General features: G+C 43.8%; 1 protein-coding gene and 2 long non-coding RNA genes across 3 annotated transcripts; 1 reads left to right on the top strand and 2 right to left on the bottom strand.

The window, feature by feature from the left end:
• Positions 1 to 1,591: 1,591 nt before the first annotated feature.
• LOC141083063 (uncharacterized) lies at positions 1,592 to 22,268 on the bottom strand. Its single transcript, XR_012230638.1, has 4 exons — positions 22,131 to 22,268; positions 5,461 to 5,569; positions 3,040 to 3,241; positions 1,592 to 2,259 (listed from the first exon to the last, which is right to left on the bottom strand). It is a non-coding gene; the product is annotated as an uncharacterized lncRNA (long non-coding RNA).
• Positions 14,112 to 18,701, bottom strand: LOC141083100 (jeltraxin-like; the record flags this gene model as incomplete). Its single annotated transcript, XM_073567288.1, is given in 2 exon segments — positions 14,112 to 18,233; positions 18,235 to 18,701. Coding segments are annotated over 2 exon segments (573 nt in total), but the record flags the coding sequence as incomplete, so codon positions are not given.
• LOC141083064 (uncharacterized) lies at positions 22,221 to 22,883 on the top strand. The gene is made up of 2 exons (XR_012230639.1): positions 22,221 to 22,353; positions 22,514 to 22,883. It is a non-coding gene; the product is annotated as an uncharacterized lncRNA (long non-coding RNA).
• The last annotated feature ends 733 nt before the right edge of the window (positions 22,884 to 23,616 follow it).

Genomic DNA, 23,616 nt, shown 5'->3' with positions numbered 1-23,616 from the left:
TAAATTGGGTCTATTTACTTGCAACTCTCCGTAAATTTGGTTTCCAATCAAAAATTCTATCTAGCATCTCAGCCCTTTACTCTAAGAACTGGAATTTTTCCTCAATAAGAAGCTCCCACTTTACCGCCTAATTCTAGACACCATCCTACTAAAAAAAAAAATACCCCCTCTCTCCCACCCCATATTCAGTGCTACTTTACATGCATGGAGATTTTCCAGACAAAAATGGGGTTTAAACAAACTTACCTTCCTTAAAAATCTCCCACTGCATTTAATTTGCTCCCTTTACAATCAGGATATTGACTCCCCTTGGGCAGGATACGGCATTACGATATTTAAAGATGATAATACTCTCATCCCTTTCACTCTAATTAAAGAGAGATTCAAGGTCTCATCTTCCTCATTCTGCAACTATATTATACTAAAAGACCTTATCGATAAATTTCTTTTAACTAAACCAACTTTGTCAGAACCGCTGCCAATCTCATTACAAACAAACCACAATATTTTTTGGAGCACATACTATATATATATATATATACACACACACACATGCATACACACATGTGGCTGAATAGGAGCCAAACATTTGTCAAAACCCACAATCTGCTGGGATGGGAAAAAGAACTACATATAGCCCCAGACTCAGCAGATTGGGAGCAGGCCTGCTCCATTTCCTTTGCTGCCTCTATCTCCATGTCTCTTCAGGAAGCCCATCACAAAATGCTGACTAGGTGGTACTACACACCAGCCAGACTTTCCAAGATCAATCCGGAAAATCCCTCGACCTGCTGGAGAGGATGCGGTCACTAAGCTTACTCCACATATTCTGGCACTGTCCTCTAATTAAATCTCTTTGGAAAGACATATCTTCCTTAATTAACTCTCTACTCCCCAAATCCATCACCCTGTCACCTCAACTAGCTCTTTAATCATTAAATTCTGATGGCATTGAGCAATCCACCATTCCTTTGGTGGTTCATATCTTACTAATTACAAAAAACGCCATCGCATTTCACTGGAAAAGATCTGACCCTCCCAAAATCCAAGATATTATCGAAAAAATTACCCTCCATAAAACCTTTGAACAACAAATAGCGATGGTGAATGTCACTCGATAAATTTGCAAAAAAATGGTCCAGATGGATATGTCTATTTCCATAAAGTTTTCTTAAGTCACTATACTTAATATGAGTTGCTTTGTAGTTATAGAATTTATTGAAATGTTTGTAAAATTTGACTTGTTGATTTCCTACCCTTCGGGTTTCAAGGACCACTTGGTCCCTTTTGTCTTTTCCCTCCCTTGTCCCATCCCCTTCCCCCCCCCCCCCCCTTATTGTTATAAAACCTTAATAAAAGTTTTGGAAAACAAAATTTCCTCCCAAATGAATTCTTTGTGACTTACAACAAACCAACAACAAATCCAAAAATGAATAAAAATTTTTACTGAAATCTAGCAAGATTCAGCCAGTGTAACATAGAAAATGAGGCATGTAAGGCCGTGTGAAGTGTTGGACAGGTTGAGTTATTCTGTCATTTTATGGGTAGATCCTAGGAGGCATAGCTTATACACTACACAATAAATCACTCATTCTCAGCTTTTTTTTTTTTATTGGGTTACAGAACAATTTTTCTGTGTTATGGAATGTGTGTATTCTTTATGTAATTATACAGGGTTACAAAAAACATGTCCCGTCATTCCTCTTGCCAGTCTCCTACAAGGTTACACATGCCCACATTTTCTATTTGCTCACAAAAAAAATCCTCAGTTTTCCTCCAAAAATAATTGCCTAAATGACAACCAAACCATAAAAATTAGAATATTCCAGAGAATGAAAAGAAACGTGTTGCTAACAGGACAGATATATAAATTCTTCTTCTTTGAAATAGAGTTTTCCCCTCAATATCGGGACGTGCATGGGAGCACTTCCTGCAGGACAATCGTTTGTACTGCCCCTTCTGCAAGTAGGAAATAAAAATAGTACATGGAACAAAATCTGGTTTTCCGTTCCATGGAAGGAGTGAATAAGATCTGCTGGATAGTACTTATTGGGATTTTCTGTACGCCGCCTGAAAAGTGCAAGGCATAGAGAAAACCCCTTTGGTGGCTTCTATTCAGAATTTTTACAGAAAATGATTTCCAGGATAGACCCTTGTTCTTTCTGCTGGTTACAGGATTTCATATTTGTCCACAAGAAACGAAGTCTCGATAGAAAACCTCACAGGGCTGTTGCCATCCACCTGAGTCACTTTAGCCACCTGCAGAAGAAAGAGAAAAAATGTCCTTCATGTTTATAAAGTATGGCACACCGAGTAAGAAATATCCCCTGAAAAGTAACAACGACAAGCCTGCTTACTATGCCCAAGGCCAAACGAATAAAACCAAAGAAAGAGTGAGAGCACCTTATGTAACTGCTTCTCTACCATAGAGTACAAATATCATGCAACCAATTCTCAATGACTGCAAGAATTCACTCATGTCAGTCATCAGACATCATATACTCTTAAGACCCTCCAGTTAGATGTCAACCCAATGAACAAGTAATTCTCCAATGTTTGGATCATTGAAGATTATCATGTCTATGGCCAGTGTAATGGGTTTTCCCACAAAAGACGGTCTGTCTGACTGATGGGGCCTCAATCATTCCAACTCATCTCCTGTTTCTCCTGACTTTGGGTGTAATTTAAAGAAGTGGCACACTGTACATGAAAGCTTCTCCTCCATCCAGCGCCTAGGGGCCATGGATGTAGCCAAGAACAGCGTTCAGGTACCTCAGTCTAATAGACATGAAAGAAACAGCAGCAATCTCAAAGCCATGCCACCACAACCATGTGCAATCATTCTAAGATGAAACAAGGGGGTCAGGACCCTCCCAGTGACCCATAGGAGTCCCAGTGCCTCAGCAGTCAGATTCATCACCAACCTCTCTACAGTTTCTCTGTACACAGTTCCCCTTTAATCCATAAAACACACATTTATTATGCTGTAAATAAAATCTGCATGTCTGAATGGAATACACAGGCAGGCAGTATTCCAACCTGTAGATTGTAGTAGTTCTTCTTGGATACAAAGGACACTGACGGGGAAGAAATCATTGGGATGTCCAGCAATGCTAAACTCCAGACTTCCACTCTTGTTTTTGGAGTCAATAACAGGCAGAGTCCACTCAAGTATATTCCTCCGACCGTCGTGGTGTAGTCTCCATCGATGTCTCCAATCACTGGAGCTCCAACTCCGGCCCTGTGTTATGGAGGTAGTAGAGTTACAAATGTGATGTCTAAGACTAATATACCGTAAGCTGATATTCAGCTCTTAAACTTGTCAAGGAGAAAATATAGAGACTAGGCATTAATTGGAACAAAAGTAAAACCCTAAAAAAAACAATGCCACCTAAACTAAATCATATCAATCTTTAATTGGGTATCATATGGGAATTCAGATATAGGATTGCTGAATACTAGGGTTCAGCGCCTTAATGGATCAGAACATATACACATTTTGGGGTTGTGGCACCATTGCTGTCTACAGGTAAACCATCATTACACTTTTTTTGCAGCACTACATGCCATGCTAGCTACCATCACGTTCTTTTTGTCCACTGCAGTAGCCTTATGCACTACGCACTTTTAAAGCAACTTGGGTTAAACAGGCCCACTGCTGGCCACTACCTTTTGGTGCATTTATGCAATCATACTTATGTACATCTTTCTGCTGCTATAGTACTATCGGTTCCTGGTCAGCTGTGGTGCCACATTAGATTTTTTTGCTCACCACTGAGCGTTTAGGCTCACTTGTGCTTTTACCATTGTTGCATTTTGATTCAATAAAGAAATTTTTGTTACTTTATAGTATTGTGTGCGCCCTCCCTGTCTATATGTTCTAGACTAGGCATTGATACGATTCATTGAGTGGTGCTTAATGGGCGACAGCAGCAGATCTAACACAGAGGACCTATGAACCCATTCTTTGGTAAAAGGGAACAACCATAAAATCCTTTTACACTTAATTGTAGTGAGTGTTCCTAGGGAAACAGGCTGCCGATCACCCAATGAACTGGCAAAATGCGCCTTTGTCACGTGAAGTGATCTTTTCTGCTATGCAAAAGGTAAACCTTTTAGTGCACATCGAAAGCCGGCCTGTGCCAACAGTATAACGAGACCGGGCAAGCATGAACCCTTATTCATGTTAATGAGCTGCAGTACATGTTAAAAAAGTACTCATCCGTAAGTAAGCCAATAGTTAAAAATTCCTCCCATGAAGATTTTTTGTGTGTTTATGTGCATGTAGTATAGTGTGTATGTGTTCATTTATTCACCTACTGCCATCTTCTTTGGTACTCAGTGCCACTCCGCTCTTCTGAGTAACGTCACCACTCTGCTGACTCCGGATCACACTGATTGGTGTGTGAGCCAGAAGTGGCTTTTACAGTGTAAGTCTATTACATTACAATGTAAGTCTACGGTGCCTCGTAAAGAGAATTCTGGCTCATACATAAGAGTGATCCGGAGGGTCAGAAGAGGAGCACGTCGTCACTGGATCCCGGATGACATAATAGTAGGCGAGCATACTAATACTGCATTACACTACATGCCTATACAGAGTCACATAGTAAAAAATCTTCATGGGAGGGCTGTTACTTTCATTTTAAGATCAGCACATTAACTAGACAAAGGTAATGTTTTGTAGTGAGATTACTAAATAGACAATTAATGAGGCTCGCTGCTATTTTTTTTATCGATTGCCTATCCTTTTTGATAGGTCATTGACATCAGATTAGTGGGATGCGACACCAGGTTCCCCGCCGATCAGCTCTTACTGGCAGAGTTTCCAGATTTTGTCTGAGCAAAATAGCTTTGTCAAACCTATAGTGCAGGTACAGATCCATGACTAATTCCCACTGGTAACACATGATCGGGGAGATGTAGGGGGCTGGGTGTCACTAGAAATGTGGGAGCTGCTGTGTTACAGCAGCATCTGAGAACTTTTGACCTCCGATGGCAACAGCTAGTCAGTGATCAGAGGTCAATGGCCAACCCTAAGGTTAGGCCATCAATAAAAAAAGTAATGGTTACATCTCTAAGTAATGTTCACTTGTTGAGTCTCCCAAGGTAATACCTACTAAGCTTTGGGGATTACTCGCGATTCTGCCTTTCATAGGCTGCGTTCACTCCCTATACTCACTAGTAAGGGTGAAAGGATGTGTCTGCTCTCATACATTTCTACTGCACAACCTGGGCATTATCCAGGAAAGATGGGATCTGCAGACCACTCACAAAATCTGCACTCTGCCATAAGTATTTAGCCTCAGTACCCACTAATACTTCAGGTAAAGTGTATAATCACCTTTGTCTTGACATATTAAAAGCATAAAGAAAATACAACAAAAAAGTCCAGTCTGTAGCACAGAAAGAAAAAAAAAAAACCACAAGACACAACGCATCCTCAAGACTATTACTTACGGCAATGGGATCGTAATAACCACATCGTTCAGCTCCAGCTTGTCTTCTTGTAGCTTGTACTCTATATTTACATAACAGCCATTGCCACTTTCTGACGGCCAACAATTAACTAGAAAGAGAAGAGAGCTATGGACGATCAATAGAATTGGACGCGTTCATCCTTGAGATTTGGATATTAGAATTGAGCATGTGATGTCTACCCTGCGCCCATGGAGCGGGAAGCAAGGAGATCTCCGATGGGTATCAGCCTTTACCAGACACCAGCAGAGCCACCACCCCCGGGTTAGCCCCCCCTTAGTGAGAATTTGGGTAAAAAATGATTACATTCTTTAGATCTTTGTTAGATCCGGTTTGATCATCCAAAACTAACGTTAGATCACCCCTACAAAATGAGATATTTACGATCTTTTCCAGGGGGGGCTAACCCGTAGCTAGCCCCCCCAACTTTGAAATTTGCCGTTTCTTGGATGGATTCTGATAGATATTCGTTAGATCCGGTTTGATCAGAAAAAATTAATGTTAGATCTCCTTTCGTTCCCGAGATATTGGGGGTGTCAGGTGGGGGTTAGGTATGGGTTAGCCCCCCTAATTTGAAATTTGCCGTTTTTTGGATGGAAGCAGGAAGCAGGGCGAAACGTGCGCGTCGGGGCTGGGTGACGAAGCTCCTGTTCACTGCTCCTCATGCTGCTGGGATCCAGGTAATGTGGCGTTTTCATCTCTGATTGATTGTTCAATGGCTATTTACTAATGAGGGTGCACAACACCGGGGCCTTATGTAATCAATTAGCCTTTTTTCAAATATGAGATGCTTTTTTGCTACGTCACATACCATGCAGCAATACTTACCAATATGATGGAGTTTTGTTGTCACCATTGTTTGTTCCTGTACTTTGGGAGTTAACTTTATTATGCAAATATTTTTAGGATTGACTAATAAACTTTGATACTTTTGATCCAAGAGTTGATGCTCTTTTTGTGGGGACTTTGCTTAGTCTCAATGTGGTGATACATTTCGTGATTTAAGAGCTTATATGTATATTTACTTGGCAATTTTGAGGTAGACTATTTCATAAGTGGGCAGGGAGGGGGATAAATATTTACTTCTATATAGATGCAGGATTAAAAACATATGTGACATGCACAAATGTGAACAAGTCGGACGAACAGTGTTCACACCACCCACTGACTGAAACACAACAAGAAAACACAAAATGACAAATTTGCAAAAATACTCTGCAGTAAAAAATGACAGTAATCAGCAAGTGCTGGATAACAAATACAGGGTATATAGTCGATGAGTTTTTTGCAAAAAGTGTATACCAAGCTGCTGCACCTCGTCACGTCACGGTAACCCTTCACGAAGCAGTCCCTATCTAATGTATTTAAAACCTGAACATGTGAACAGTGTCTAAATGAACAGGATACAGAGAGGCGCTTCCCAGTCAGTATATGGGCTCGTGGTGTAAGACAGCTCATTTATGTGCATGTCACACGAGAGGGGTGGGGTCTCCCAAACCATGCTAAGCAAGGAAAAAACGGATTAAAAAACACTTTACCCTGTATTTGTTATCCAGCACTTGCTGATTACTGTCATTTTTTACTGCAGAGTATTTTTGCAAATGTCATTTTGTGGTTTTTTTTTTTTTACATATATGCAGGGTCTACAGATTCTGAAAGTGCCCCCAAGTTACTCTTCCAACCATCCACTGGATTTTTATTTCTTCAGTTGACTGGCTTAATCAGCCTGACTGACATTAGGGAGAAAAGGGGAGAGCAATGTGACCGTGGTCCTAATTGGCTGGTTGCTGTTAGAGCTAGCAGCCAGCCAGACAGGAGTTTGGCCGCAGTGCTAGCAATGCCCATGATATCATGCAGATCATGGAAGAAAAGGAAATCTAGTGGACAGCTGTGGAAATTGTAAGGGGAAATTTGAAGGCACTTACAAGAGTCTTTAGACTCTGCATATAAATACAGTACAGGTTAGTATGCAAATCTCAGTGGCTTTCACTGCCACACTATACCAACCAAGAAGAAACAAAAAAAAAAAAAAAATTTGCATGGATTTCTACAGACAAAACATGTAATACAAGTAATAACCCTCACATACCCCCATAGTCAGTAATGTTGCCTTCACTTTTCTCTCCTGTGTGTCCTGAGTCCCACTCCTCACCACCTGCTGCACAGCAATATGGCTTACATGGCAGCAGGAGCGAGTGGCTGCATGGAGCTCATCATCCCGCTCACCTACAGGAGGGCTGCTGCTGTCCGAACTGATCCGACATCTGCAGTCTGGGTCAGGATGCTTAGGAGGCAGTGACACACAGCAGCGCTTGCCAAGCTCCTCACAGGCTGAGCACAGCTACAGCCTCTACTAGGAGCTAAGCCGGCCTCGGAGGAGCGCCCCGACCGCCACACACTTCTTTCTATCCAAAGATTGTTCCTCCATTCCCAAGTAGGGTTTTTGTATGAGTGGAGAAAAACTAAGGGAAACGGAGATAAATTTATTCAAATGTTTAATCTCATAGAATACCAATAATAATTTACAATAAATATTCAGGAAAGATGTAGGCTGTATCTAAAGAATAGAAGGACTGAAAATTCCCATGAGTGCCAAATAACTCAAACAAAGGAAAAAAGAAGAACAGTAACGCCCCGGTGTTGGGGTGAAGGAGAACAGGAACGCCCCGGTGTTGGGGTGAAGGAGATCAGGAACGCCCCGGTGTTGGTGTTCTTCTCTTTTGTTTGGGTTGCTTTGCACTCATGGGAATTTTCGGTCCTTCTGTTCTTTGGATGCAGCCTACAACATTCGTGGGTGTTTGTTGTAGATTGTTATTGGTATTCTAGGAGATTAAACATTTGAATAAATTTATATTGAGTCACATTAGTAATTTTCTTTGTTTTTTGTGTAAGTCAAACACCGATAACTCAGGAACTCCGTCTAGATGTTAAAATGTAGGTGTTCTGTTTATATTACAGGGATTTACAGTCTTAAACTTTCAGGTTTTCACTGTTAAATATCTATTTCTGTAAGGTATTACTTTTACTTGTGTTTTTCACTGTACTAATAAGTAAGATTTATTTTTTGATAATTAAATTGAATAAAAATGAGACCACATGAGGAGTTTTTGTTTAGTCTATGTACAGGCTTTTTTAACCCATTGACTTTTGCCGACGGGGCTAGCCGGGCCTTATTCCTCCACCATAGAGTCTTCATGTCGGGCGGGGAATGGCAGCCCCAGCTAGCCCCGTCGGCAATCATAGAATCGTAGAGTTGGAAGGGACCTCCTGGGCCATCTGGTCCAACCCCCTGCTCAAAGCAGGATTCGCTAAATCATCCCAGTCAGATGTCTGTCCAGCCTCTGTTTGAAGACTTCCATTGAAGGAGAACTCACCACTTCTCGTGGCAGCCTGTTCCACTCATTGATCACTCTGTCAAAAAGTTTTTTCTAATATCTAATCTGTGTCTCCTCCCATTCAGTTTCATCCCATTGCTTCTAGTCTTTCCTTGTGCAAATGAGAATAAAGTTGATCCTTCTACAATGTGACAGCCCTTTAGATATTTGTAGACAGCTATTAAGTCTCCTCTCAGTCTTCTCTTTTGCAAACTAAACATTCCCAAATCCTGCAACCTTTCCTCATAAGACAGGGTTTGCAGACCGGTCACCATTCTGGTCGCTCTTTTCTGAACTTGCTCCAGTTTGTTCGCGGGATCCCAGCTGTCCTACCGTCAGCTGGGATCCCAACCCCCAAAAATTAAATATTTTAATATTTATTCCACACGGTAAACGCCATAAAAAATAAAAAAAGCCATAATTTCTATTTTTTTCACTGTTTGAGTCCCCAAAAAGGGCATAAAATGCGATCAAAAAAATCGGATATACCCCAAAATAGACCGAATAAAAACTACAACTCTTCCCGCCAAAAATGAGGCATCCCACAGCTCCGTAGTCAGACAAATAAAAGCGCTACGGGGCTATGCATGCGGCGAGACCAAATCCTATCTCATTATTTAAAAAAAAAAACACTTTATTTTTTAAAAGTAGTAAAAAAAAAAAAAAATTACATAAATTTGGTTTTGGTGTGTCCGACCTGACACGGAGAATAAAGTTATTCTGTTATTTTTACCACACGGGAAATTAACTAAAAATAAAACTCAAAAAACATTAGCGTAATTAATTTTTTTAAAAATTTTCCCTCTCCTAAAAAATAAATAAAAGTTATACAAAACATTATATGCACTCCAAAGTGGTGCCAACGAAAAATACAACTTGCTATGCAAAAAACAGGCCCCCTGTACTTTGAAATTTGCCGGGTTTTATATGGATTCTGATATTCTTTAGATCCGCTTGAGCTGCGGCGACTTTGGCGGGGGCCAGTTGTGGGCAGCATCAGGGCTTCACTGGCGATGTGTCGCTGTGAGGAAGGGGGGGGCAGTGTGCTGCGATGATTGCGAAGAGGAAGGCCTGTAGGCATCACGGGGGACGAGAATGACTCACTGATCGAACTTTCAGATTGTCCCACTCACTCACCACCTCCTCACTTTACTCTCTCTGTTGGTCTCCCAAAATGCTCTGTCCTTGGAGCCCTCCTCTTCATCTACACCTCAGGACCGCTGCTGAAATGGATCTAACAAATATCTATCAGAATCCATCCAAGAAACGGCAAATTTCAAAGTTGGGGGGCTAGCTACGGGTTAGCCCCCCTGGAAAAGATCGTAAATATCTCATTTTGTTGGGGTGATCTAACGTTAGTTTTGGTTGATCAAACCGGATCTAACAAATGTAATCATTTTTTACCCAAAGTCTCACTAAGGGGGGGCTAACCCGGGGGTGGTCAGAATAGACGTATCGGCCACATTCGTATTATGATTGGTTTGCGATTCTAAGGTCCCCAGCTTTGTTTTAATAGCCTGCAGCTCCCCATGAAGTCCAGAAACAAATGGGCAAAGTTTCTTCATTTGTACCTCCATAGAATCTGACCCAGAGATCTCCATATTTGATGGCTTGAGTATTCTGTTATAACTTTATATACTCCGTGTAATGGAGGTCAGTGACGTGGATCAGAAAAGAGGCCTGAGCTCATAGGTTTTCAGTTCTGTAGTATTTATCAGAATCAAGCAGGTTTACAGATAAGACACAGCAGGGTAAAAGCAGATGAAGATAACGCAGTGAGCAAACGTATAGACCGTGGAGATGTATGAAGTCCAAGTTGTCAGGTCCGGAGACCAGGCCAGGCCTGCTAGCAGGAAACAGTCCTTGAAGTGGAGGTGGGTACAGAGCTGATCCGAAGAAACAAGTCTTTACAATGAGACCAAGATTCACAGGCAGGCGGGGAATCCCAAGGTAGCGAAGAGACGAGCTAGGTAGCAGTCCTTCCAGCTTGATAACAAGTCCAAGAACAAGTATACTCAAGCAATGAGTAATCATACAGAGCATCCTTATATACAGAGCAGACAGGAACAAGAGAGATCAACACAGGAAATAAGATGGCCCCCATTGAGACTCGTGACTCCATCTTGGATGAGGGCAAAAATGAACTAAACTAAGGGCAAAGCAGAAACTGAGTGACAGACATAAGGCAAGGATTTCAGAGAAACGGATATGCAGGCCAAGTCCTTACACATAACCACGCTTTGTATCTTGATTGACAGCACTTGTTTGATTGTCTAAACAGATCCTCCTGCATGCGCTCAGAGTTCAGGAGTCAGCGTGCGTGCACACTGACAGCTCTGATGTGGACACTCGTTACTCTTCTGAGTGTATCAGTTCAGGGGTCAGCAGCAGAAGGATTCTGTTCGGGCAGTGCTCACTCTAGCCAAAGTGCTGTCAATCAAGCAACTGAGAAGGACCGAGTGATACTAATTCAGGGGAATGATGCACCAAGCCCTGGACCATGTCAAACCTGTATGGGCACCCTAATTTGCATGCTCATTAAAAACACTATTCACCAATAGAACCAAGGACGATAACCGTGGGCAAATGCCCATTGTGTATCAGGGGCACACTTTATAGTCCAGTAAGTAAGACCTTCATCAGTGAATAATCAACATTTTTTCAGAATGGGAAACTATCTGGTCCAGAAACGTGGACCTTCTACTGTAATAATGCCTTTCTCACTCCTTGTGCCATATTGTACCTACTGAAAATGATGGACCACACTCAGGATCTCTTGAAAGTGGAACCATGGAAAAAACTATTTTCCCTCCGAACTTCTCTATTGTGCTATGTATTGCTGTCGTAGAGAGAGGTCTGGGTTATATGTCTACAATTCGGCAAACTGGCTGCACAAGGGACAGAGTTTGGTTAAAGATTGGGAAGAGTTTAGGTGAAGAGGTGAAAGAATTTAGATATAGATTAGGAAGTTTAGATTAAAAGGGACATAGTTTAGATCAGTGATTCCCAAACTCCAGTCCTCGCAGACCCCAACAGGTCATGTTTTCAGGATTTCCATATGTTACACATGTGAGAGAATTCCTGATGCCTTGCTGATACTTCCCTCACCTGTGAAATACTAAGGAAATCCTGAAAACATGACCAGTTGGGGTCCGCGAGGACTGGAGTTTGGGAACCACTGGTTTAGATAAACAGGGAGAAGAGTGAAGATGAAGAGGGACATAGCTTAGATAAAGCGGGGACAGACTTTAGATAAAGAGGGAGCAGAGTTTGGATTAAAAGGGGGCAGAGTTAAGATAAACAGTGACAATGTAGATAAAGAGGGGGATGAGTTTATAAAGAAGGACAGAGTTTTTAAAAAGAGCTGCAAATGTATATAGATTGGGCAGACTTTAGATAAACAGGGAAATAGTTTAGATAAACAGGGGGAAGAGTTCAGATTAACGGGGACATAGTTTAGATAAAGAGGGGGCAGAATTGAGATAAAGAGGGGTAACAGTTTAGATATAATTTGGGAAAAGTTTCAATATAGAGGGAGTAGAGTTTATATAAGAATGGGGCAAAACTTAAATAAGGATTGAGAAGAATTTAAATAGGTGAAGAGTTTATCTAAAGAGGAGGCAAATATTAACTAAAAAGGGATTGGAAGGTGTAAAGTTTATCGTTACACTGACCATTATGATTTTGGTTTTGTAATATATTCATTAGATACAATTGTGAATATGAATAGTATCTTCAGGCAATCATGTACGATAGGAGAAGCGGAATTCATTTCTTAGAACATTAGCATTTCATCTGGTTTCATATGGATAATTTCTTGATGTAATTGTGGCGCCCCTGAGGCTCAGTCGCCACAGAGGTACTGCACCTTCTCCTAAGGTGTGGTGCCCCACCATCCAGGTAAGGTGGGAACTCCTGACCACGCTCCAACACCCGCACCCCATACAACAGGGTAGTTCAGCAAAGCCACGTTGCGGCTCTTTGCTTAGAGTGTAGCAGAGCACCTTTGGTGGCTCCCTGCTTGGAACATGAAACGTGCTTAGAGGTGGGTGGAGTTGAGAATACATAAAAGAGTGGGAAGGTTTAGGATTTGAGGTCAGTCAGTCGGTCAGTCAGTCAGAGAGTCACTCAGAGAGGAGTGAGGAATGAAGATCCCTGAGAGAGGGATGGAGGAAGGAGTGCTGCAGCAGACCTGAGTGACCCGGGTCTGCTGGCACGGAAAAGGAAAGAAGAAGACATTGAACTAAAGCCTGAGCTTCCATAAGAAAGAAAGACAAGCACGGAACGTAGGAGAATAAGGGAACACGGAGGACGTGGGTTAGAGGAAGAACCCTGCCTAGAAGTTCTAAGCGCAAGGCCGGGGCCCAGTCCCCGAGGTTGCATGGACACTAATGGTTCTGCAGCAGACACCAGTGGAGTAGTGGGCTGTAAATGCACTACTCCCATCTAAGACTTGGGGGCACAACAGCAACATGGATAGAGAGCTGGTACTCAGGAGTAAGGAGTCCCCGAAGCAGGCTACAGCTGTCTGCCGTACAAATAGAGTTCTTGGGAACATCTGATAGGAGGAACTCCAGTGTAACTCAGTACTAGGAGATCTTCACACTAAAAGGCGCTATAAGAGGAGACGTTCAGAAAGGCACATGTTGGCGGAGCGTGGGAAGGAAGCATTCCGTTACGTGTTACAGAACCACTTAGCCCCCAGAATATGTTGTGCAGTTATATGTATGTATAATAGGTTCTATGTGAGATGCATGTCCCTAATGCATCAGCATTCCCCTTTTGTCCGCCCTCCCCCTAACTTTGTAATTTCCACAGTAAACATCGGCAGGCTCCGGCCACCTGCGGCTTTTGTATTGCATGTCTGGCCTGCCGCTTTTCTATTGGCCGGCCCTCTGTATCTGTGTGATATATTCTGTGTCTTGTGAGTAAAGTGTTGTCAGACTGGAAATATATGGAGAAGCAGTGATCTTTTATATGCGCCCATGTAACCCAGGGATTCCAGCCAGCGTCATTCATTCAGACTCCAGCCAACGCAGAGCGGACCTCCGAAAACACGGGGTGGTACTGAAAGAGGTACCCCAGCTTGGTAGACCCCGTTACACATTTCCATCTTGCCTGGAGGTTGGCTGAGTCCCTGACCCAGAGGACACAGTACGGAGGCAGGCACCTGTGTGTACTACAGACTGTGAGTAAAGCTTTGGAACTACAAGCTGTGATGGGGTATACGACAGAGCAAGAAGGGACAACAGGCCGAGGGACGATCCAACGAGATTTATTAAGGCAGGGAGCATACAACATCAAATATCCATAATGTCCTTGGAGTCCATGAGAAGTCCACAATAAGTCCACACAATGGAAACAAATCCGGGCACCTCACGATAGTCCTTGTGCCAGATACGATAACAATAATCCAGGATTCCACACAATCCCACGGACGTCACGAGCTGGCCTCAAACTCAGTTCGTGACTCCTTCCACGTCCGCACTCAAATCACAACTGATCTTAAAACAAGAATGTATTGTCAGGGCTCCTGGGATCAGCCCATCTGAAGGGGGGTAGGGGTCACACCTACTATTCAATGGTTTGGTCCATCACAAGATTCTAGAAATGTAAGGGCTCCACTTAGTCTACAGGATGTGTATTGTAGGTTATCTCCTGCTTAGGAAAACAATAGCCAAAGTTCCACTAGCTGTTGACACAAGCCTAAATTAGATTATGGTCCAGGTACATCACAAGACATTGCAAAGTATTGGGGGAAGGAGACATGGTTAATTTACAGCAAATACAACCAGAGAAAAGTTAAATGACATATTATACAAAATACAGGTCAGGGAAAAACTACAAATCATGACAATCCCTTCCCCTCCCAATTTGTGTACGTACTAGGGACCTCTACAGGTCGCTTGTTAAGTACACACAGGCATGGCTGACCAGATTCAGGGCTCCTCCTGCCTGGACAGTCCATCTGCATTTTGGTGTTGGCTGCCTCTTCTATACTGTATGGTAAAGTTATAGGGCTGCAGAGCCAGGCTCCATCGTAGTAAGCGTCCATTGTCCCCAGAGACTCTGTTCAGCCAGGTGAGGGGATTGTGATCAGTAATGACAGTGAATTCTCGTCCATACAGATACGGCCTTAGTTTCCTAAGGGCCCACACTACAGCCAGACATTCTTTTTCAACATTTGCATAGGCCACTTCTCAGTCCAGCAGTTTCCTGCTAAGGTAGGCGATGGGGTGTTCGTCCCCAGCTGCATTCACCTGGCTGAGGACAGCTCCCAGTCCATAAGCAGAGGCGTCCGTCTGCACAGTGAATCTCCTCTTGTAATCTGGAGCAGCCAGAACAGGGTCGCAGACCAGGGCGTCCTTCAGCCGGTTAAAAGCCTCATCACAGGCTGGAGTCCAGATCACCAGCCGGGGCATCGTTTTCTTGGTCAGGTCGGTAAGAGGCTTGGCCACAGTGCGGCTGTGACGGCAGTTCTGGTGTCCTCATTTCCATGGATGGGTTGTACACGTCCACATTTGCTGCTCTCTTGGCTTGACTTCTGGTTACCGCACCCACAAAGTGGCAATGAAGATTTCCCACATCATTTCCTAGAAGAACGTCTGCAGGGAGGCCACTCATCACACCGGCCACGCATTGTTTTGCCCCAAAGCTATAATCCAGGGTCACACTCGCTCTTGGAATATATCTCTGGGTACCTCCAGCCAATTTCAATGGCAATTCCTGGTCTCTTTTGAATTGCTTCTGGTTGAATTACTCAGGGATCGGCTATGGTGAGAAAAGCCCCAGTGTCACAGAAGCCAACAACTTTTTGGCCATCCAGCACGACCTCCTGTAGATGTTTGTGCTGAAGATCAGAAGAACAGGTGGCTGGGGCTTGCACCACATAGACTCCGGGTAGGGGAGCCAGGATATCAGAGTCACTTGGCAAGTCATCAGGGGCTGAATCCAGCTCTTCTCCTGGTGAGGGTGTCTGTAGATAATGAACAGGCAAAGGCGGTCTGTAGCTGTCCTGCCTCCGAACACCTGGACAGAGGAATTGCAGATGCCCAGGCTGCCCACATCTATAACATCTGCGCTCTGGGATTCTTCCTCCACGTCGTAGTCACGAAGGTGGAGCAGGAGTAATGCGAGGCACAATCACACGAAGGTCACCACGAGTTGATGGTCTAGTGGGATGGTGAATATTGGAGGCCGAAGGACCAGGGGCTGCCAGCGTTGGGGGGCTGGTAGTTTTTTTCTCACTGAGTAGTAGTTTTTTCCACTGAGGCTTGATGGTGAGAGCCTCATCAGCTAGAGCTGCAGCTTCCTCCACAGTGGCTGGTCTCCTTTCACGCACCCATTCCCAGATCTCAGCGAGGCGCTTGAAGTAAAACTGCTCTTTTAGGATGACTTGGAGGAAGGTCTCCCAAGTTAAGGCCTCCTCTCCCTCCAGCCAGCAATGACATATTTGTTTGAGTCTGTGGGCATACATCTTGAAGGACACTTCCTCATCACAGGCTAAAGTACGGAACTGGGTCCTGTAAGTGTCTGGGGTCACAGCATAATGTTCTAGAATAGTCTGTTTAATCTCCGCATACTCACAGTTCCACCGACGGTCAATAGCTCTATAGGCTGTGGCAGCTCCACCCTCTAAGAGCCCCACCAGATGTCGGACTCGCTCCCTTTCCGGGACTTCCATTAATCAACACTGATGCTCAAAGTACTGGATGAAGCCCTCAATGTCACCTGAAGCCTCATTAAACGGCTTGAAGTCTTTGCAGGACACTCTGGGGAGTTCCTTCATGGTGGGTGCTGGGGTTACAGTCTGTCTGGAGCTTCTAGCTGCTTCCACAGCGAGCTGCCTCTCCAGCAATGCCCTCTCTTGAGCTCTATGAATGGCCTCCCTCTTATCTTCTATGGTAGCATCTTATCCCAGCAATGCCATCTGCCTCTCCAGCAATGCCCTCTGCTTAGCTCCACGCATGACCTCCCTCTTATCTTCTATGGTAGCCTCTTCTCCCATCAATGCAAACTCCTCCTCGTACCACACAACCCACTGACTTTTTGGGGTATTTACCTCCGGCTGCAGTCTTTCTTCCGTTTGCTGTGGGGATCCATCCTCAGCGTCATCTTGCAGGCGAACTCCTTCCAAAGCCTCAATCAGCTGCTCCTTGGAGAGTCCCTTGCAGCTGACTCCCAGTTCACGGGCCTTTGTTTGTAGGTTCACCGCAGTCCAGTTCTTGTACTCTGCAGTGCTGGTTCCAGATGTTGATGGGACGTTGTCCTCCATTCCTTCTGCACTGATCCCAGTGCTGCCAACCAGTTTGTGATGGGGTATACGACAGAGCAAGAAGGGACAACAGGCCGAGGGACGATCCAACGAGATTTATTAAGGCAGGGAGCATACAACATCAAATATCCATAATGTCCTTGGAGTCCGTGAGAAGTCCACAATAAGTCGACACAATGGAAACAAATCCGGGCACCTCACGATAGTCCTTGTGCCAGATAAGATAACAATAATCCTTGCAATAGTCCACAGGATTCCACACAATCCCATGGACGTCACGAGCTGGCCTCAACTCAGTTCGTGACTCCTTCCACGTCCGCACTCAAATCACAACTGATCTTAAAACAAGAATGTATTGTCAGGGCTTCTGGGATCAGCCCATCTGAAGGGGGGTAGGGGGTCACACCTACTATTCAATTATTTGGTCCATCAGAAGATTCTAGAAATGTAAGGGCTCCACTTAGTCTACAGGATGTGTATTGTAGGTTATATCCTGCTTAGGAAAACAATAGCCAAAGTTCCACTAGCTGTTGACACAAGCCTAAATTAGATTATGGTCCAGGTACATCACAAGACATTGCAAAGTATTGGGGGAAGGAGACATGGTTAATTTACAGCAAATACAACCAGAAAAAAGTTAAATGACATATTATACAAAATACAGGACAGGGCAAAACTACAAATCATGACACAAGCCCTGGTGTCCTCCATTGATTCTTGTGCCAACACACCCAGCACTGCTACATCTGGGTACCAGCTTCTACACCGCCTGCGCCTCTCCTCTTCCCCTACATCCACACTGCCCTGGGGCTACAGCTCCACCTGTGGGGAGCTCCACCATCTTGGCTGCAATCCGTCACCAGCCCCAGAGGATCTGCAAGCAGCGTCGGCCTAACACCTCACTTGCCGAACACCACAGGTGGCGTCACGAACTATTCTAACTACATTCCACCATTCACAATTTCCCCCAGTACTTGGGCTCCCAGGGCCACAATCCGGGTCACTGCTGCTGATACCGGCCCGGTACCGAGTTCCCCACGGCCCTGGGAGGGCGACCCATAATGATGTTCCCATTTATATCACCGTAGAAATTGAAATACTGTGTTTTTTGCCAGCGACAGAACGAAATTCCACATATTGACCTCACGTATTTCAACTACAAAAGACTGGACTGCCTTATATTTACCACCATAAGTGTCCTGATCTTGCCCTAGGATGACACTCATTTGAGGACCAATGGGAGAGCTGGTTTTAGTGACTCTTTTAGGTTTACATTTTCCATTGATCCACAGTTGGAGCAGTCCTGTAACAGAGTCCCAATTGATACAAGAGTGCTTCCAGTCTAGAACCTTGGGATCCACCTTGAAACGAATTTCTTCTTGATTGACCTTAACAGAGCAAAACTTTGGGGGTATTGAATAAATAAGAAAAGTGTTGGAATTTATTGAACCAGGGGTGGCTATAGAGAGCAGGGCATAATGGCTGCTGAGCTCAGTGTAGGAGCGCAGACATACGGTAAGCTGTTTCAAGGGTCTCCACACTCTTGGCTTCAGAATCACGTATCCAGGGAAATAGTATTATATTTTTCCCACATCTGAAGAAAAAAAAGAGAGTAATAATATAATAATTACAACGAGGACACTCACTACCATCAACAACATAAACATTATCATGATCATGACAAGTATTGGCTTAAAACTAGTGACTCTTTACAAGTTATCCTATGCTTCTTCAGTCACTTGAGGCCTAGACCTCATAATGGAATCTTTGGTATAAGATACCATCTTAAAATGGTCATCTTTTCATTGGGAGATGGGCTCACACATGTTGCTCAAAATATCAGGATCAGTCACACTGGATTCCGTCTTACGGAAAAGAAGGCACAGTCATAATGGATTCAGTCTTCACAGAAAGACGGAGCAAAACGATCTTATTGGATTCAGTCTTTGGAAAAAGATGTAGCGAATAGTCATACTGGAATCATTCTGCGGGGGAAAGATGTAACATTTATACTGGATTCTGTCTTTTGGGAAATGTGAGAATCGTGTGGGAATAGTGGATGAGGGCAGGTATATCTCGCCCAGATTCCTTTCCTATGTGGCCTAGTCTGGTCAGTATCGCACCTGCTTGCTAATGAATAATGGGAGGTGGATATAAAAGGATGCCAGGTGGTTGTGTGAGTGTCTCAGCCTGGGAACACAGAGAGCCTGTCTGTGTGAGAGACACACGTGAGTGGAAGCAGTGCCCACTGCAACTGTGGTTTGGCTGGACGGGAGAAGCCCGCCAGTTGGTAGTTAGGTTGTCCATTATTTAGTTAGTGCCGGACAGGCAAGGATTTGTTTTATGTTTTATTTCCTTTTGCATTGCTTTCACCGTTAATAAACCTGACCCAGGGTCAGTTATACACGAATCCCAGCTCTGCGCCTGAGTTTCATGCTGAACGCACGTGACCTTTGACCCCAGCAAAGGCGATCCCGGAGTGTTTTATCACAGAAAGAAGGATCAGTCATATTGAATTCGGCTTTTGATCAAGAAGGATCAGTCATACAGGATTGTGTCTTTGAGGAAAGAAGGAGTGGTAATATTGAATTCAGCCTTCGAAGAAAGTTAGTATGAATGGTCGTACTGAATTCTGTCTTCTTGAAAAAATGGAACATTCAGACTGGATTCTGTCTTTGGGGAAATATGAAAAAAAGATCATATTGGATTCTGTTTTCAGGAAAAGATGTAATGGTCATTCTAGATTCTGTCTTTGGGGAAAAATGGAATAGTCATACTGAATACTGTCTCTGTAGAAAGATGAAACATTCAGACTAGATTCTGCCTTCCTGTAAAGATGAAACAGTCGTATTGTATTCAGTCTTTGGAAAAAGAAAAATCAGTTATATTGGATTCTGGTTTTGAAAAATGTGGGATCAGTCACACTGGATTGTGTCTTCGGGAAAAAGGAACACTCATATTGGATTGAGTCTTTTGCGGAAAGATGTAAAGAACGGTCATACTAGACTCTGTCTTCAGGGAAAGATGGAACGTTCAGACTGGATATTGTCTTTTGCGAAAGATGGAGCGGACATATTGGATTAGATTAAGTCTTTGGAAAAAAGAAGGATTAGTCGTATTGGATTAGTTGTTTGAAGAAAGAAAGATCAGTCATACTAGATTTTGTCTTCAAGCAAAGAAGGAGTGGTCATATAAGATTTGATCTTCAGTGAAGATACGGTCATATTGGATTCAATCTCCTGTCTGTCTACTTCCTATGTTGATCATTCAAATTGCTGAAAGACTGCAGCACTCATATAATGTCCCCGCCAAATGTTCAACCAAGCAGACCGAAGGGGGACACAGTAACGGCACAGTAACGGCAGGAATGTGTGTATCATTTTATTGTGGTGGATAATTCTAACTTTTATTGCACTGCAGATTTGAGCATTTTGAGTGGCAGGACTGACTATTGGGCCCCTGCAGAGTCAACGTCATGACGTTGCAGGGCCTAATAAGCAGAAGAGGTGCCCAGAATGACAGAATGTAGTTGGAAGTTTGAGGTGCTATGGTCTGTCTGCCTCAGGGCACAGATGTAGCCCCTCAACCAAGGTCCTGCAAATCATTTTGCTCTAATCTAATGCACTACAATGTTGAAAATCCACATAAAATCCACTTAATGTAAACATGTGCTTAATGGTCTATGGTAGTCTAATAAAAATAATCCCAGGAGCTCTCATGTTATTGGTATGAAATTTCTGATAGAACTTTACATACTTAACAATAATAATCAACAGCTTGGGGTGCTGCATGGAGGATACAAAAGCAACAAATAAAAAGACAATACCACCTCTTTGTCCAAACAATGATATAATAATTATAAATATATAAATATACAAATATTTGCGCTAAAAATATATATCCTATAGTCCAGAAAAATGTTGTTTTTTTTTAAATTTTTTTGATAAAACACTCTGAGAATTATCTTACACTACAAAAAAAAAAATAAACAATGTTGTGCCTGATAAAGCGGACTAATGATAATTCTAAAATATCAAATGACTAAATCCATGTCAGCAACAAAAAAGTACATTTTAGCAGCTAAAGCCGTGTTCAGACGATATTCTGTAGTCCCGATTCAGAGCTGAACTCACAGGGTGACTACTCCCACGGTGTTCACTAGATGCCAAGGTCCTTGTGCTGGAAATGTTTCCAGTCTCAATCCAAACCAAAGTGGAAGTGATGAAAATTAATAATAGAAAATTATTTGCCCACTTCTTTCTTCCTTCTCTTTTTGCATATTACCTTTAAGGCTATGTGCACACGGTGCGGATTCTGCTGCGGATCCGCAGTGGATTTGGCCCTGCGGATCCGCAGCAGAACTGCAGGTGATGTACAGTACCATTATAGCCTATGTAAAAAAAAACCGCTGTGCACATGCTGCGGATTTTTCTGTGCGGATTTCGTGAGGAATAAAAGAAGCAGCATGTGACTTCTATTGTGCGGTTTTGCTGCAGTTTTTCACCTGCTCCATTCTACAAATCCGCAGGTGGAAAACCGCACAAAAACGGCAGTAAAACCGCACAAAAAATGCACTAAATCCGCAGGAAAAATGCAGGTCATTTGACCTGTGGATTTAGTAAAATCTGCGCGGAAAAATCCGCGGGAGGATCCGCACCGTGTGCACATAGCCTAAAGGGGCTGTCTGGAATTTAATAAGATTACAGGGGTTTCCCTTGAGACAACACCAGTAACGTGACCACTGAGTGGCGGCTGTGTAGAGCAAAACTGATAGAAAGAACGCTATTGCTTTTGTCGGTAGTGGGGAGTGAATTTAAGGGTATAGCTTTTTCTATATTGATTTAGTACCATGACCCCACACTATCAAATTGAGAAATAAACTGGAGAACCTTGTAATCAATAACTTAGATGCACCAGATACTGTCACATCTAGGGCGCCTGCCGCACCTACGGTCACGTCTGACACGCCTAACGCACCTCCCCCCGCGCCTCGGCATACTCACTCCTCCCAGCGCGCTCCAGGAGTGAGCGCGCATCACCCGGCCTCCTCACTTCCCGTCTCGCGGCCGGCTTCTGGGTCCCGTCGGGTGCGCGTGCACACCTCGCTTCCCAGACTCAGCGGTGCACGCGCACTTTCTCCAGTCTGACTGCAGCCGCTCCGTCCCTCCACTCTATGACCCAGGAGGACCCTGACCCGGAAGTCCTGCAGCGCGCACCCTATATCAGGTAGCCTCTCCCCCTGCTCTGTGCCTGACTATCAATTGTGTCCCATGCTTGATTCAGGCCCCACGCTTCCCTGCGTTCTCCTGCCTGGCTGCCCAGTCTTGCGCCCTGCCCCATCCGACTTTCTGATCTCTCCTTGTGACCTTTCTGTGTTCTCTCCTAGTGCCGGTCCGTCCCAGCCTGTTCCTGTCTCCTCCTTTGTTGCCAGTCCCTCCTGAATCTTCCTCCTCCGTCGCACCCCTCCGGATCTGCAGCAATCTCCTCTGTGGTTGCCGATTCCCGCTAATGTCTCCCAGTCTGTTTCCCGCTTGTGTCTCCTACCGCCTGTCCCCGGGTATCAGTTTCCATGGTGATAGCCTCCCCTGGGCCTGACCCTGATGCTCCCTGTATAGGGGATGGTCCACCAGGCCAGCTCACCCAGGAGAGGATCGTTGTTGCGGTCCTGCGGGTTCACTCTAGGAGACAACACACAAGACACAACAAGGCATACTTTGTTTGTTCTGGAACTATAATAAAATATTGAAAGAAGTGGACACCAACCTTTTTCTTTTACTATAATTATTCCCCAGGAACGTTAAGTAATAAAACCATATATATTACACATCACTGATAACCATCTTAGATGGAGAAGGTAAAGGTCTAGTCAACAGACGTCAATAAAATAAAATTTTTATTATGAAGTGTGATAAAAAAATATTTGTTCTCTTCCCTCCTTCTATTTTTCCTCATAAAAGACCCTCAACCAAGATTTATCATGGTACAGTGTGGAGGGGACTTGTCATACTACGAGAATGAATCTAAAAGAGTCATATGGAGGTATCTCCCACTCTACTAAGCAGAATTTCAAAGAGTCATATGGTGGGGTCTCCCACTCTACTAAGCAGAATTTTAAAGAATCATATGGAGGGGTCACTCACTCTATGAGGCAGAATTTGAAATACTCTCATATTTAAAGGTCACCGTTCTACGAGGCAGAATCTGAAAAACTCTAAAAGACTCCTCTCAACACATACAGTATATTTCAAGGATCGCTATGGTTTTCATCCAATCCCTTTAATCAGAATTTATCTAAAAGAACACCAACGAATGTTAAGCCCCCGTTACACACTGCGATATCGCTAGCAATATCGCTGTAACGTCACCGATTTTGTGACGTTACAGCGATATTGCAAGCGATATCGCTGCATGTGATACTTACCTCCGACCGGCTCCCCCGCTGGCTATCGCTGATCGCGCGAGAAGCTGCTGGATCATTCCTCGTCGGTC

The sequence above is a fragment of the Dendrobates tinctorius genome, unplaced genomic scaffold (assembly GCF_039654945.1).
Source record: "Dendrobates tinctorius isolate UK_male_01 unplaced genomic scaffold, ASM3965494v1 ptg000019l, whole genome shotgun sequence".
NCBI classification, from domain to species: domain Eukaryota; kingdom Metazoa; phylum Chordata; class Amphibia; order Anura; family Dendrobatidae; genus Dendrobates; species Dendrobates tinctorius.
This window is presented reverse-complemented; position numbering and strand designations above follow the sequence as displayed.